The 15,571-nt window shown below is 33.7% G+C and overlaps 1 protein-coding gene across 8 annotated transcripts in view; it reads left to right on the forward strand.

Annotated features, from left to right (window-relative positions):
* Positions 1-15,571, forward strand: part of BIRC6 (baculoviral IAP repeat containing 6) — a 302,402-nt gene that overhangs the window by 91,053 nt on the left and 195,778 nt on the right. For 6 of the 8 annotated variants that reach the window (XR_011972445.1, XR_011972446.1, XM_072634130.1 and 3 more), the window contains exons 12-20: positions 54-279; positions 1,682-1,842; positions 5,433-5,564; positions 6,024-6,155; positions 10,157-10,335; positions 11,831-11,964; positions 12,545-12,706; positions 12,801-12,932; positions 14,919-15,016. Coding sequence is in view for 6 of the 8 variants with exons in the window: in XM_072634130.1 (XP_072490231.1) it covers positions 54-279; positions 1,682-1,842; positions 5,433-5,564; positions 6,024-6,155; positions 10,157-10,335; positions 11,831-11,964; positions 12,545-12,706; positions 12,801-12,932; positions 14,919-15,016 (1,356 nt within the window). In the remaining 2 variants the exon portion in view is untranslated. The remainder of the gene's footprint in view (positions 1-53; positions 280-1,681; positions 1,843-5,432; positions 5,565-6,023; positions 6,156-10,156; positions 10,336-11,830; positions 11,965-12,544; positions 12,707-12,800; positions 12,933-14,918; positions 15,017-15,571) is intronic. The other 2 variants (XM_072634132.1, XM_072634133.1) reach the window with 1 other exon arrangement.

Consider the following 15,571-nt stretch of genomic DNA (forward strand, 5'->3'; position numbering starts at 1 on the left):
AAGCTTTTTTTGTTGTCTTCTCCTTTTTCTATTCCTTATCAACCTATATTAAGGAGTTGATCTTTTGGTGGACCAGCCATTTACTCTTGAAACTATGACATCGTTAGTGGAACTAACCCGCTTTGAGACCTTAACCCCAAGGTTTTCAGCCACTGTTCCTCCCTGCTGGGTGGAAGTTCAGCAGGAACAGCAGCAACGACGGCATCCTCAGCATTTGCATCAGCAGCACCATGGAGATGCAGCTCAGCACACTCGGACTTGGAAACTGCAAACTGATAGGTGAAGTATTTTTAGACTATTGTTATATTTGTTATATAAAATATTCGGGTTTTTGCCAGTGCCACTTTTGTGTGGCTTTGGAGTTAGATGACCTGTTTTCAGATTCTTATTTGAACACTTAATAGCTGTGTGATTTTAAGCCCCTTATTTTTTTATTATTTGGAAGGTGTGAATAATGCTTTTTTGGACTGCTGGTCCTGTAGGGTTGTTTCAATCAAAGGATTTTGTAAAACTTAAAGCACTGTGTAGATAAGCTATTATTTTGTATATTACTCTTCATTTTCCTCTTTAGTTCTTTATTTTGAATATTCAGTAGTGTCATCAAATTTTGAACACTAGTATATTCTTAGGATTCGCCTTATAGCATGACATGGCAGTTAGTGTTCGCTCAACCTTAGATTGTGAAGATTGGTCTAATTCTAACATGTATGAATCTTTTGAGGTTAGATTACTTTTTCCCACAATTTAAAAAAAAATTCTGAAACTAAAAAAAAAAAACAAAATAAGCTTTTTTGTGGCTTTTGTAAAACAGGGAGATTGTATATGGAATTGAATCTATTATATAGAAATTGTTTTTCTTTCTAAGTTTATAAATCCAACATGAAATTTTCAAAGCTGCCTTGTCTGTAATTCGTTTTGATGTTTATTCTGTTCTCTTAATTTTTTTAACCCTATTCTTACTCATACTTTGCATCACCTCCAACCCCCCAGCCCTAAGTATCTATGTTAGAAAGAAAACAAAGGAAGAACATACATATAAAGCAAAACAAAATTCCCCATTTTTCATTTTGAAAAATGCATATTCCATTCTGCATCTTGTATCTTTATTTCTCTGTTCGGAAGTTGATAGATAGCATGTTTTGTCATTGGTACTGTGGGACTGCAGGTGCTTATTATTATAAGACTTCTTAAGTCTTTCAGATTTGTTTTTCTTTTTTAATGCTGGCATTGTGTATGTGAGTTGTTCCCATGGTTTTGCTCATTTCATTGAGTATCAGTTCAGACTTCCCAGGAATCTCTGAAATTGTCTCTTTCATCATTTCTTATACAACAGTGGGTGTTCCATTTCATTCATATTCTGAGTTGAGCAGCTTCTTAGTTTTCCTTTCTTTAACTACTTATACTTGTATGGCTACTATTACTAGTACTACTACTACTACTAAAAGAATTGTTTTGAATATTTATGTACATATGTATTTTTTTCTTCTTTTGGGATAGATCACTTTTTAAAGTTTAAGTCCATCGGTATCATCTACTACTTCTACTAGTTCACCACTACCTAAGTAAATTTTATGATACACTTATAGGAAATTTTAAGAAAAGTATCGACATGATATTGAGATGGCTGGATTAAATTTTAGATGTTGTAGTGTGTATTTATACTTTTTTGATTATTTTACAGCAACAGCTGGGATGAACATGTGTTTGAACTGGTCTTGCCTAAAGCTTGTATGGTTGGACATGTGGATTTTAAATTTGTTTTGAATTCAAATATCACCAACATACCACAGATACAAGTGACTTTACTGAAAAACAAAGCACCAGGATTAGGAAAAGTCAGTGGTAAGAAAGGAATAAAATTTATAGTTTAAATGAAATTTAATATCGTAATTTTTTGGGAGGGCATGGGGTGAATACTGAAAAGGAATTTTTTTTATTCTTGATTAGTGTTTGATTCCCTCTGCCATCTTCTCTCCCTAGGTCTTTTTCTAAAACTTATTGTTTAGCATTTTAGTTTTATTGACAATACATTTCATACATACATAAATGTCATTACTAGAAATTTAGCCTTTTAAATTCCAAATTTTAGAGTAGTTAACCTCTCTGAGTCTTACTTTGCTTTTCTATAAAATGGGGATAACAGCTATACTTCCTTTCTCAATGGTTGTAAGGAAAGTGCTTTTTAAAACTTAAGACATTATATAAATTCTACTTCTTTTTAGCATAGTGGATAGAATACTGAACTTGGAGTCAGCAAGAGATGGGTTTGACTGGCTTCTGACACTAGCACTGTGATTGTGATCACGAGTGAGTCAGTCTGTCTGGTCCTTATAATTTCCTCATATATCAAATGGGTTTATCAGTTGTGTTATATACTTCCTAAAATTGTTATGAGGAAAGTACTTTGAAAAACTTAAAATTGTTTTCAATTTTAGTTATTAATATTATTGAAAAAAACACCTTATGTTGATAGTTTTGAAAATGTAATTTTGAAAGTAGCACTGGATCTCTTTCCAAACAGATTTTATTGTTACTATATAAATTGAATCACTTGATCAGTGACTTCATTTTTTTATATCAATGTGTTTTTTCTTAATGGAATTATTAAGATACTATTCCAACGAATTAAGAAGCTCATACTTATTGAGTGTATGTATTCCAAGCAAAAGTACAATATTAAGAATGTTGTAAGAATAATAACTCTTCATAAAAATAAAGAACAAAATGGTCTCTGCTAGCATTGAGCTCACATTCTGTTGGAAGACAGTAAGGACTTATAAAAATCCTTTATTAATATGAAAGTGAATAAATTCAAATGTATGAATAGTATTTAAAAGGAAAGTAATTTTTGAGAGTACTAACTCCTCAAAGGGGTGTGGTATGAGATTCAGGAATAAATTTGTGTAAAACCTGGAGATATTGCTTAATCCATCTTACTTTGCATTTTTGTAAATAGAAATTTTCCTGTGCATGGATGACCTGCCTAGTATCATTAGTTACTTCCTTGAAAATACTAGATTAAACCAAACAATTCATCAATTAATCAAGATATTATCAAGTCTTACTGTGTGCCAAGTACTGTGCTGTGCATAAGCGGATACAAAGTGAATAATGAAACAGTCCTTGCCCTCAAGAGATTATATTCTGTACTTGAAATTAACATAGATGCACTATAAATATAAGTTGATTTGGGGTTGGGGGAAGATATTACTATTTGAGTTGATAGAGCAAGATTTCCTTTAGAAGGTGATATTTAGTCTGAACTTTGAAAGATTCTTAAGTATTTTAAGTGGCAGAAGTGAGAGGGATTGTGTTCCAGACATGCAGGCAGCTTCTGCAAAGGTATGGAAAAGGAAATATAATGTCACTTATGAAGAACAAAAAGGCACTTGTGACTCTATTTTAGATTATATAAAGTGGAGTAACCTGTAAGTTGGAAGCAGTTTGTGAAGCCCTTCAAATGGCACTTGGAGGAATCTATATTTTATCCTAGGGCCAAGAGGGGACCACTGAACTTTGACTAAATAGGGGTTTGGACTCAATGAGACCAATTTGGAAGCTATTGTGTTAGTCCAGGGAAGAAATAATGAGGTCCTGAAATATGATGGTGCCTGTTTGATATGAGCAGTGGGAATGGGGAGATGTGAGGGACACAGAGGAAGATTCACAGGTCTTGCTAATGGCTCATATATATGGGGTAAGGAAAAATGAAGAGTTAGGATGACTCATATTGTGAATATATATAACTCAAGGGAAGTGGGTACCATTAAAAAAATTGGAAAGTGTAGAAGAATGATAAGCTTTTTGGGACAGAGGTAAGTTCTCTTTTGTATCTGTTGAGTTTGAGGGTCTATGGGACATCTTTTTCAAACTGCCTGATAGGCAGGTAATGATACACTACTGGAGCTCAAAAGTGAGGCTAGGGATGGATAGATATCTCTGAGAGTCATCATTACAAGAATGAAGAAACCATAAGCTAATCATGATATAGAGAAAACAGAAAAGTGTCCAGGACAAAGCTTTTAGGTACAGTACCTGAATTAAGAGGACATGATATAGATAATGTTACGTTAGAGAAGTAAGTGTTAGGTAGATGGAGAAGTGAGGAGGGAGATGAAGGAAGGAAGGAGGAGATAATCACAACAACGTCATTTGTTGCAGAGAGGTCAAGAACGAAGTAGACTGAGGGAAGGCCATCAAATTTGCTTTCTGTTAGAAGAAGCATTTCCCAGCACTTTTTTATCTTAATGCCTACTCTCCAAGATTTTCTCCAGTTTATTGTTTGAACATATTTATTGTGCATTTTTATCTGTACATATTTATTCGTTTGTATATATTAGATTTGCATGTTGTCTCCCCCATTATAGTATGAGCTTTCTGAGAGTAGGGAGCATGGTTTTTTTGGCCTTTTTTTGTATCTCCAGGTCCTAACATGCTGCCTGGCATATATTAGGCACTTAATACTACAATAGCTTTCTCATTTTGTCCCCCTGCCTCCAGTCTCTCTCCAGTTCATCAACTGATATCCCTAAAGCATAGGTCTGATCATTTCACTCAACTGCCCAGTAAATTTCAGTGAGTTTTTATTGGTAACTTGGAAGAGAATATCTGCACTAAAGTCACGAAGACAGAAACCTGATGTCAGAGCTGTAGAAGTGATTAAGTTTAGATGACAAGGAAATTGCAAGGTAGACTTGTTTTTTGTTTGTTTGTTTTTTGAGTTTGACATCAAAAGCAAGGAGAATCTGATAGCTTGAGGATGTGACTTGTTTGGTGAAGTGAAGACTGTTTAAAGATGATGAAGGCCTGGATATATTTATAGGCATCAGGGATAGAGACAATAGGTAGAGAGAGACTGATATTTGGGGTGTCATTTGGCAGTAAAGATTTTTGGGAAAATCTGCTGGAGGAGACTGGAAGCGTGATGGATTCATGCAGAGGGCATAACGTTAGTGAGAAGAAAGGTTCTTCATCAGATTTGAATTAGAGATGGAAAGTATAGGGGATAATATCAATTGGTTTTGAATTGTAGGGAAATAGGAGCTCATTACCAGTGACTTCCATTTTCTTAGTAAAGAATGAACCAAAGGTTTTTGCTGAGTGTTAGGGGATAGAAAAATCATCCTGTGGGAGGTTTCCCATGTGCAGAAGGTTTGATGGACACATAATGTTTGTTATATGATGATAAACAGAGCTTACAAATCAAGTTTGTTTAAAGATATTTTTTAGTTAGTGTGATCTGAGTTGGATAACATATTTAGGTCTAAGTTATTCCCTATAAAATTACCAGTTTGTTTTTTATGCTATGTGAAACCAAATGTTTCCCAAATTATACAAATGCAGAAGTATCGACAATTCACATTGAACAGAAAGTATTAGAATTAAAGGCATTTTGGTTAAAAATTAAGTCTGCTCATATTTCTGTCCTCTAGAAACAGCAGTAGATAGGCAGATCACCTTTCCTTTATCTCCAGCTCTTAATATTGAAGTGGAGCAAAATGGGAAGCCTTCTCTGGTGGAACTCAATGAAGAAATGCACCACATGGATGTAGAAGAATCACAGTGTAAGTTAAATTAGACAGTTCTTGTGCACAAAAGTAAAGTTAAGATCAAAATTATAGCATGTTTCAAGCATTTTCAAAGAATGATACTTCTCATCTGTTCATCTTTCAATTTTTAAAATAAATTTAAGAGCTAAGTATATTTATTCAGTGACAAGCTTTAATTTCTGTCTTATCTTAGTAGAGAGTTGCTAGATTTAACATTGTTGTATTGTAGGATTCTTTCCAAATTTAAGTTGAAATAGAAATTGACTTTTCAGTGGAAAGTAGTTGCACAGTCTGTTTTTATCACCTGATCAGTGATTTTTCACCCATTGCAATGCCCAGTCATTTTTGATAATGTTTTATGTTGTACTTTTTAAAGTAGAAATGTTATAAGTAAAACATTACTATTGCTACATTTTATTCAATAACTTGTTATTTCCATCAATGTTTAAAAGAAAAATAATCTTTTCATTTAAGGTTTTAGATTATGTCCTTTTTTAGAAGATCATAAAGAAGATATTTTATGTGGGCCTGTGTGGCTGGCTAGTGGCCTTGATTTGTCAGGACATGCTGGGATGCTGACATTAACAAGTCCTAAGCTTGTTAAAGGTAAATTAATTTATTTTCCACATCTAAAGATATACCTACTGCTTTGCAAGAGTTCTTGTTTTTAATTTTATGAAACAGCTTTTAATTGTATTCCTTGTACTTGCAAGGGTATAGACATTTATGGAACTAAAAGCATGTCATCTAGTTCAGGTTCATTTTTAATACTGTTTCTTTTGGAAACAATTACAGTATAATATCTTTCTTAGCGTGTATTGTAATTTGATTTACTACGTAAGACTATGTTCCTTCTACTAAGGTAAGTATAAACAGAAATTATTCTTGTTTTTAAGGTACTTGAACTTTACCAGAAGAAAAATCATACTGAAAAAAAACGTAATACAAAATGCATTGTGAAAAGTATAGAGGAAAGTTTTGGGAATTTAGAAGGAAGTGTTGTTCTTGTTGTATTGGGTGGATATGGGCTCATGAGTGAATAGTACCTGAATTCGTGGTTGGGTGGGATATCAACAAGTAGAGATGAGAATGAAGTTGATTGTAGGCATTGGAAAAGGGTTGAGTAAAAGTATATAGTGAAACAACAAAAGAATGAGTTTGTGATGTGGTCATTGGTGGGACTGAATGAGCAGATCATGTGAAGGAAGAGGTTATGAGATATAATTGGAAATAGAGTCTGAAACCTTATGGATTGGATTTAAATGACAATGAAGAATTTGGAAATTTGTCTAATAGGAAGTAGATAGCTTTTTAAAATTTAGTTGAATGTTAAACTTGCGTGTGCAGAACTTTTTTAATTAAGAAGATTTACATGCCTGTTGTTTATGGGGTGGAATGAAAGTTGAAATTCAAAAAGTGTAGCTTAAAGGTAATAGAGAGTGTACTAGGATAGTTTCAGTATGAATGGGAATCTGAAATGGGGGATGTATGCCAGTCTTGATATCAGCAAATCAGAGTTTTGGGTTTTATTTTTTTGGAGGGGGCAGATGACAAGGCATTTGGAGTTAAGTGACTTGCCCAAGGTCATACAGCTAGTTTGTGTCACATCTGAGGCTGGATTTGAACTTAGGTCCTCCTGACTCCAGGGCAGGTGCTCTCACTGCACCACCTAGCTGCCCCCACAAATCAGAGTTTTGAAGAGCTTTAGATATACATGCCAAACAAAGTCTTTGAAAAGGTAGAATCGACTAAATATCCTTAAATTCAAATTTAAAATGACCTTAGAAAGTGACCTTAATTTCAGTTCTGTCTAAGTAGAATAATGATGCCATGAATAGAGATGTTAAAGCTGGGTAGAGGAACAGTTTTATAGGTAGAGTTCTGAATATTTTGAATGTTGGGTACTAGTATGACTATCAAATATATGTTTGGTAGTCTGGATCATTTTCTCCTATAGAAACTGTTACTATATACGTATTTTGCCTTAAACTGAACCTTCTTTTGATCTTTGAACGTGTTGGGGTATATATATCTCACAGTAAGATTTGTCAGTCAAAACATATGAACATTTTACTCATTTTCTTAGCCTAATTCCAAAATTTTTTCCAAAACAGTTGGACCAGTTATTATTTTTTTAGTTTATTTCTACTTTTTTCAGTTAAATAAGCATTTAAAAATTAATCTTGTTTCTCCTACTATTCTCTCCTCTTCTCCTTTCCACCCCCAATAGTAGGACCAATTCACAGCTCCACAAATTTGGTGCGCCTGTCTTTCTACAACCCCTCCAACATTTACTATTCCTATATTTTGTCATCTTCTGATCAGGTAGCTGATCTGTTCTCTTCTAATTTTTTTATGTTGTCACATAACGATTTTGACCTTACTGTGGTATATGGTATAAAGAATTAGTCACATCCTAATTTCTGCCAAACTTTTACTGTTTATCAGCAAATCATAATAAATAACAAGTTCTTTCCTAACTAATTTGTGTTCTTGGGTTTTTCAAGCACTAGATTATTGCATTAATTTGTTCTTCACTGTTTCTGAAGTAGCTCATTTCTTTGGTGGGGGTTCAATAGACACAACAAAATTAAAATTAAATAAGGAAGCAATCTTGACAATTAGAGGAAAAATAGATCAATCAAAAAAAGGCTGTATAGAAAAAAACCAGTTCTTTGAAAAGGCTAACAAAATTGATATGCCCTAGTTAGTTAAACTTGATTATTTTTTTATAAAGGATGAAAATTATATTAATAATATAAATGAATAAGTTGAAATCATAACAAAATGAACAAATAAGATTTATATCAGCACCCTATCTACCTTTATATGCCAGGAAAACTTAAAATTTAAAGAAAATAGAAAATTATCTGTTTGTAATCTTTATCAGTTTGGAGAATGATTCTTGTTCTTAAATAATTCCTTCAATTGTCTTGTCTAACCTCTTAATTATCAGACCTTTATCAGGAAGATTTGCTGCAAAGATTTTTTTTCCCCCTGAGTAGCTGTTTCTTTTCTAATTTTGTATTGATTTTGTTGGCATATAAACTTTTAAATTTTAAATGATGCCCATTTTATCTCCTCAGATCCATTTTGTTTAGTTTGGCCAAGAAATCTTTGACTCTGCAATCAGTAGTTGTGAAAGATGTCTCCTTTTGTGTTCCTCTAATTTGTGTATGGTGCAGCCTTTCATTTCTAGGTCACATACCTATAGCATTTAGTAAACAGGTGACAGGTGACAGGTGCTATGCTAAACACTTCATAAATATTTCCTTTGATGTTCATAACACTGTGAGCTTGGGACTATTAGTATCCCTATTTTACAATTGAAGAAATAAGGCAGATGGGTTAAGTGACCTGCCCACAGTTGTACACCTTGAAAGTGCTTTCTCCATTGTGCCACCTAGCTGCCTCAGTTATTTATGGTATGTCACATTCCCCTAAATTTAATTTCTGCAGGACTGCTTTTCAGCTTTTCCTGCCACCATTGGATATAGTCTGAAAACTACTTACAGTTAAAATAATTGAGAGAGAAATCAAGTGCATAGGAAAAGAAGATTCGAAACTCCTGATTTTCTGGCAAAATTATGTTAATTTGTTTACTGATTGCTTGGGCATTTTTTCAGATTGTTCCCGTAAAATTGCAAAATTTATAATAAATTCAGAAGAATAACTGCAGGCTTATGTAGCTGTAACAAAATCTAGGAGGGAATAACCTAAAGGGAAGTTCCATTTAAAATATCTTCATGATGTAAACTTGTGCCAGTATAATAAAAAGTATTATACTGCCCAAAGTAGTTTTTAGATTTACTGGTATGCCAAAGTATTGATGGCATATGAGTATAGACACAATAGCAAAATTCATTTGAAGAAACAAAATGAAAGAAAAGACTTACGATCTCCAAATATTGGGAATGAAGAAGTAGCAATTAGGTACCTGAAATTATACCATGGAGCATTAAATACAAAAATCAGTTGGAATTGACTAAAATCTGGGAATAACTATGAAAGGGTCTGTGTGTATGTGTGTGTGTGTTGTGTTTCGTCACATTTATTTCCTTATATATCTTCCCACATCTCCCAAATAATGTCATCTATTGTGACAAACAAAATAAGTTAACTAAAATTAAAAGTCAAAATGTGTCTGATATGTCCAGCACCTGTATGCCCCTACCTCACTGTTAAGAAAAGGGAAGTACATTTCATTTCCTCTGGATCAGCATTTGTCTGTTTTTGAAGCCATTCTTTTCATTGTTCCCCTGTTTTATTCTGTGTCAGTTTCTATAAATCTTATTGTATTGCTTTGAATTTCTTACCTTTGCCACTTGGTATAGTGCAATAAATGTTCCATTATATTGACATATATTGGTTAGATCACTTCATGATAATTGGACAGCCACTAGTTTCCACTTATTCTTGACCATAAAAAAGTCTTGCTTTGAATATATGTTTATATTGGGGATGTTTATTTTGGCATTTTACTTCCTTGGAGCATATAACCAGAATGGGAAATACATATTACTAGAGGTAGTAGGTATACCAAAATTAAAATGGCATAATCCCAGCTTTCAAGGTTATTGTCTTTATTTATTTCTTATTTCTTCTAGGCATGGCAGGAGGAAAATACCGTTCCTTTTTAATTCATGTTAAAGCAGTGAATGACAGAGGAACAGAAGAGATTTGTAATGGTAGCATTCGCCCTGTGGTAAGAATCCCATCTCTGAAACCTCAGAGTAATAAGGGACATTCTCTTGCTTCACTCCTGGCAAAAGTTGCTGCAGGCAAGGTAAGAAAGAGTATTTTAATGCTAGCTCAGTTGTATTAAACTTGAATGAAAAAATAGAAGAAGAATATTTGTTTGAGAGTTAGGATATCTGATTTTGAAATTTTTTTTTTTGACTTTGAGAATGTTATAAATCCTCTTTATATCTTTCCCCAAATAGAGAATACCATTGGTATCAACCGTATAACAATAGTTTGCAATGTATGAAGCCATGTTAGCACTTTAGGAGGAAAAAACTAAGTTTCTATGCTGCATTAGAATTTATTATATTGTACTTATAATCCGGTTTAGGGCATCATTCAAAATTTTAGTTGCTTCATACTGAATAAAATGATCCTCTTCTCACCCTGAATGTGAGTGGCAATGTCTTTATAACTGTGAGAAATCTTGTGGATACCACCCTCCCTTTTGTCCATATCTGCTCACTAATGGTTATTTCTAGAGGTATAATGGTAGCACCATTCCATTTTTGCTCTTGGTAGTCATGTTCAGGAGGATAACTTTGTTAGTTCCTGTTGAAAAATAAAATCCTATAACTTAAGGTATTTGAATTGTCATTAAGCATATCGTCCCTATTCATATGATTGGTTCATTTTTACTGTTATATGTTATGGTCCATTTTTAAGTTTGTGTAAATGGGAATTATGCTTTCTTCTTTCTATAGGATTACAATATAAATGATAAATATAGGTTTCAAATGACTATGTAAAAGTAGTTTTCCCAAGGCCTATGTCCAGTCAGGTTACTCCTTGGTTGAGTAAACTACAGAGGCTCCCTTGTTACCCCTGGTAGCAGATATAAATGTCCTTGTTTGGCATTTGAATCTTGACTCAATCCATTTCCTTCTCTTTTCCCCCTTTTCCCCTTTCCCAACCCTACCCTGTTTCCATTCTGTTTTTTCATACTGGCCTTTTTGCTGATTTGCACAAACAGTATTCCATCTTTGGTCATCATGCATTTTTATTACCTTTCTCCTATATTTGGGATGTGCTCTTATTTTCCTAGCCACCTTTTGGATTCCTGGGTCCTTCAAAACTACAGTTAAATGCTCCCCCTTACACAATGCCTTTCTTGATTTCCCCCTAGCTGCTAGTGTATTTTGTTCCCAACCTATCTCGCATTCTTCTCGTATACATTGTATGTATATTTACATGTTGTTGTTTCCTCCATTATAACATAAGTTCTTTGAGATAAGGGTCTCATTTTAACTTTCTTCTATGTGCCCTACTTAGAATATTTATAATATAGAATGTGCCTAATAAATGCTTGTGATAATTGACTCCCTTGCTTTTATTTTTTATTTTATCCTAGACATTTATTGTGACAATTATCCCTTAAATACTTATGTCATTCAAGTCAGAATAAGGAATTTGAATGATTAGAGCTTTAATTTTAGATAGATTTTAAAAATGTAAACCCATTAAAATTTCTCCCCCCATGTGTAATCGGTGACAATTATTTTTCATATTTTTCTGAAACTGTTTTTCTGTGTGATTAGGAAAAGTCATCTACTACAAAGAGTGAAACGGGTGGTTCCTCAAGGAAATCAGAAAACCTCCGGGGTTGTGATTTGTTGCAAGAAGTTTCAGTCACTATTCGTAGATTTAAGAAAACCTCAATTTCTAAAGAGAGGCAAGTGTATTCTATAATAGGAAAAACAGAAAACTTGAAATAGGGAGGTCATCTGTGTTCTAATTTCAGCCCTGCTAGTAACTAATTGTGTGACCTTAAGCTCTCCCCTCATTTCTTTGGGCCTCATCTATAAAAGGAAGTTGGATGAAATGATCTTTATTTTCTTCTTGTGCCAACCTTCTTTTATTCTAATACTATTTGTTTGAGGAGTTTAGTTTAAAATTCTTTTTAAAGTTTCCTTTAATTTAATGCAAAAATAAGTTTGTCTCTTTCTAAAAATTAATCATTGATTATATTAGTGTCTATAAAAGTAGTTTACCTATTTGTATTTAGTAATGTGTACCTTTTTTAATATGAACTATTACTCACTGTGAAAATAAAGTACCTGTGTTTGAATTTTAGATCTGACACTTGGTACTGGTGTGACCTTGGGCAATTCTTTGCTGAAACTGAGTTTTTTAGGCTATGAAATGAGGATATTATTAAGTACTGGCTGTTATGATCCTAATATTTGCAATATTAGAGGTAATTTCATTTTAGAATTTTATTGTGGTCACTAATGCACTAATCATTTCTGTAGGGTACAACGATGTGCCATGTTACAGTTTTCAGAGTTTCATGAGAAGCTCCTTAACACACTCTGCAGAAAATCAGATGATGGTCTAACTTCAGAACATGCACAGAGCCTTGTCTTGGACACCTTGTGCTGGTTGGCTGGAGTCCATTCAAATGGACCTGGAAGGTCATTAATTGCCTGCCTTTTTTTTTTTTTTTTAACTAAAATTGAAATGTTTGTTGGACTTACAGGAGTCTAACTTTCTGTTTTCATTTTACAGCTCAAAGGAAGGAAATGAAAGCTTACTTTCCAAGACACGTAAATGTCTTTCTGACATTGTACGTGTTTGCTTCTTTGAGGCTGGACGAAGCATAGCCCATAAGTGTGCCCGATTCTTAGCATTGTGCATAAGGTTAGTGATTCTTTTAACTTATAAGTTTGTATTCTATGTTCATGCACACACAGTTTTGACATGTTGTTTTATTTACAGTTTAGTGTTATTAAAAAGAAGTATGACAATTTAAAATATTTTACATACCTGAATAATAGACATTGATGGAATGTACCTTGAAAGTGCATCTAATGTGTCCTCTACCTTCAGATAAGAACCACCTAAGCATCCTAGTCAAATGTTTCACTTTATTTTTTAAGGCCTGCACGGAAGGAGGTTCTACTCACTCTGGGTGATTCTCATTTTTTATAAAAACTCACTTTCAGAAGTTCTTTTTATTTATTCCTTTTGTGCATCATCAGCATTAGACCATTTTTTTTCTTTTAATCTCTTCTCTGTGGCTGTAGAAAACAATTGATCACCATGCTGTTGCACATACATAATCACATTTCTAGGACCATCCCTCACCCTTATATTCTACAGGCTAAATAACCACAATTCCTTTAACCTTTCCTCATAGGTCCTGTTTTCCAATCCTTTAACCATCTTCGTGGCTTTCCTCTGAACCCTCTCCAAGTTTTTCCACGTCTGTCTTAAGTTGTGGAACCCAGAACTGTATAAATTTTGCCATGTACAGTGCCTTCAGTTGTGTAGTGCGTATGATCATTATTGGAGGGGTAGGTGGGGGAATTTGAACCATAGATTTGCTTAGGTTGGGGTACAGAGTGTGTTTTCCTTTATCATGTTTACCTTTACTTTTTTATTTGTTTCCAAAGTACTCTTCTGCTGTTATATATAATCTTGTCCCATGTTTCAACAAGTCAGCATGTTTTCTGTCAAATCATCAGATGAGGTCATTATTAGTAATATTAAGTAGTACTTGACCCATGACTCTTTTTTGCAGATAACCCTTTGTTATATTTCATGGGGTCTGAATCACACCACTTGTTTTGATTATGGTCCTCTAGTGAAACATAGAGCTAGCCCCTGTCATATTAATTTGTAAACCTTGAGGAGCATAATCAGAAATCTTTCCAAAGTTGAGATGAAAGGCATTTTTTCTTTTTTCTCTAATCTTCCTACATATTAATTCTGTCATACATGAAAATTATGTTAAGTTTGTGGTATTTTGGGGGGGTTACTTCTGGTGTTTGGAATTTGATTCCTTGGGGTTTTTTTTGCTTGATCTATGTAATTTTCTTTAAAGGCCAGTTTGAAAGTACATTATGGGTACAGTAAAACTGTTAATTTTATATGAATGTGTGTTAACCTCTAAGGTTAGTAGGCCAATGAGGATTTTAAGCTCCTAGAGAAAAGTAGTATATATTGAAACTTGATATTATTTCATCTTTTATTTTCAGACCTTACCTGTGGTTCTGTCCATTATGAGGTGATTCTGTAAAGCTGGAAAAAAGACTAAGGTTTCTAGGATAGGTCTCTTTAGGTGTGGAAGCCGTGTCCTATGTTGTATAGAATTTTTTTTATTGCCCTTGATTTGCAGAAAATACCATAGGCATTTTCCTTTCAACCCCTATTTACTTATTTGGTTTGCTGAGATAAGGGGCTTAAAGGATACTAAAATACCTTCCTTTTGAATATCTCTTTGATCTCTTTGAATATCTCTTTTGATCAGAGTGGTTGAATAAGAAATTAAAAGGTTAGAAACAGTATTTGGAATGCTAGATATCCTGACAGGTACTACTACCGTTGAACATGACCTTAGAACCTGATAAAATTTTTCTCTTGTCATAAACTAAATCTTTGAGATCTATACCTAAACACATTTTGGAGTTAGTATTGGTATCATAGAATTATAGATTTAGAACTGGCTGAAAATATCTTTAGACTATTTGGGAATGCTTTGGACAAGTCAGTTAACATCCTTGGCTTCAGTTTTCTTGAGATTGGATTAGAGAATCTCTTTAAAATCCCCTTCCTGAGTTCTGAATCCTGTGTTCTACAATCACAGTGTTACTCAAATGTATGTTTTTATTTTTGTTTTGATAGCAATGGCAAATGTGACCCAAGTCAACCAGGATTTGGATCTGTTCTGTTGAAGGCTTTACTTGACAATATGCCACTTTTACCTGCAGCTGCTACTGGTGGTATGTGAAAATAAACCTTCTAAAATTAAAAAAAAATTCCAAGTGTTGTTTATTTTTCCATTGTTCTTTTTTTTTTTTTGCTTTCCATTTCTCTTCATTGGCTCTCTTTTATTTTCTTCTCCTTTTTTTGGTTTGTTTATTACTCTCTCAGTGGTTATTAACTCCTCTCAGAGTTGAAAGGAAAAATAAAATCTTGTCATTCGTTTTTTCTGCTGATTATCTCCATATTTGGGATTGAAAACTTAATTGGCATGGGTACATATCATCACCCATCCTTCCCTTGCTTATTTCTTTTTGTGATTCTTTGGTAGGAAATAGAATTCCCAAAATAGTTGACTAGACCTTTTTTTACTTTGTGCAAAGTGATAAACACATGATCTTCCCAGTTGTTCATTTGTGCTCTTGAGATATGACTGGTTTGTCTTCTTTTCTTGTTAGCTATATCTTTATGTCTTTCACTCCATTTTTGTACAGATGATGTTTCTAAATTGTTGTAACATCCTTTCTTGCTCTTTGAATTATTTGCCATTCTATAATCACTTTTTCAGTGCCTGC

Source organism: Notamacropus eugenii, chromosome 1 (assembly GCF_028372415.1).
Source record: "Notamacropus eugenii isolate mMacEug1 chromosome 1, mMacEug1.pri_v2, whole genome shotgun sequence".
In the NCBI taxonomy this organism is placed as follows: Eukaryota; Metazoa; Chordata; class Mammalia; order Diprotodontia; family Macropodidae; genus Notamacropus; species Notamacropus eugenii.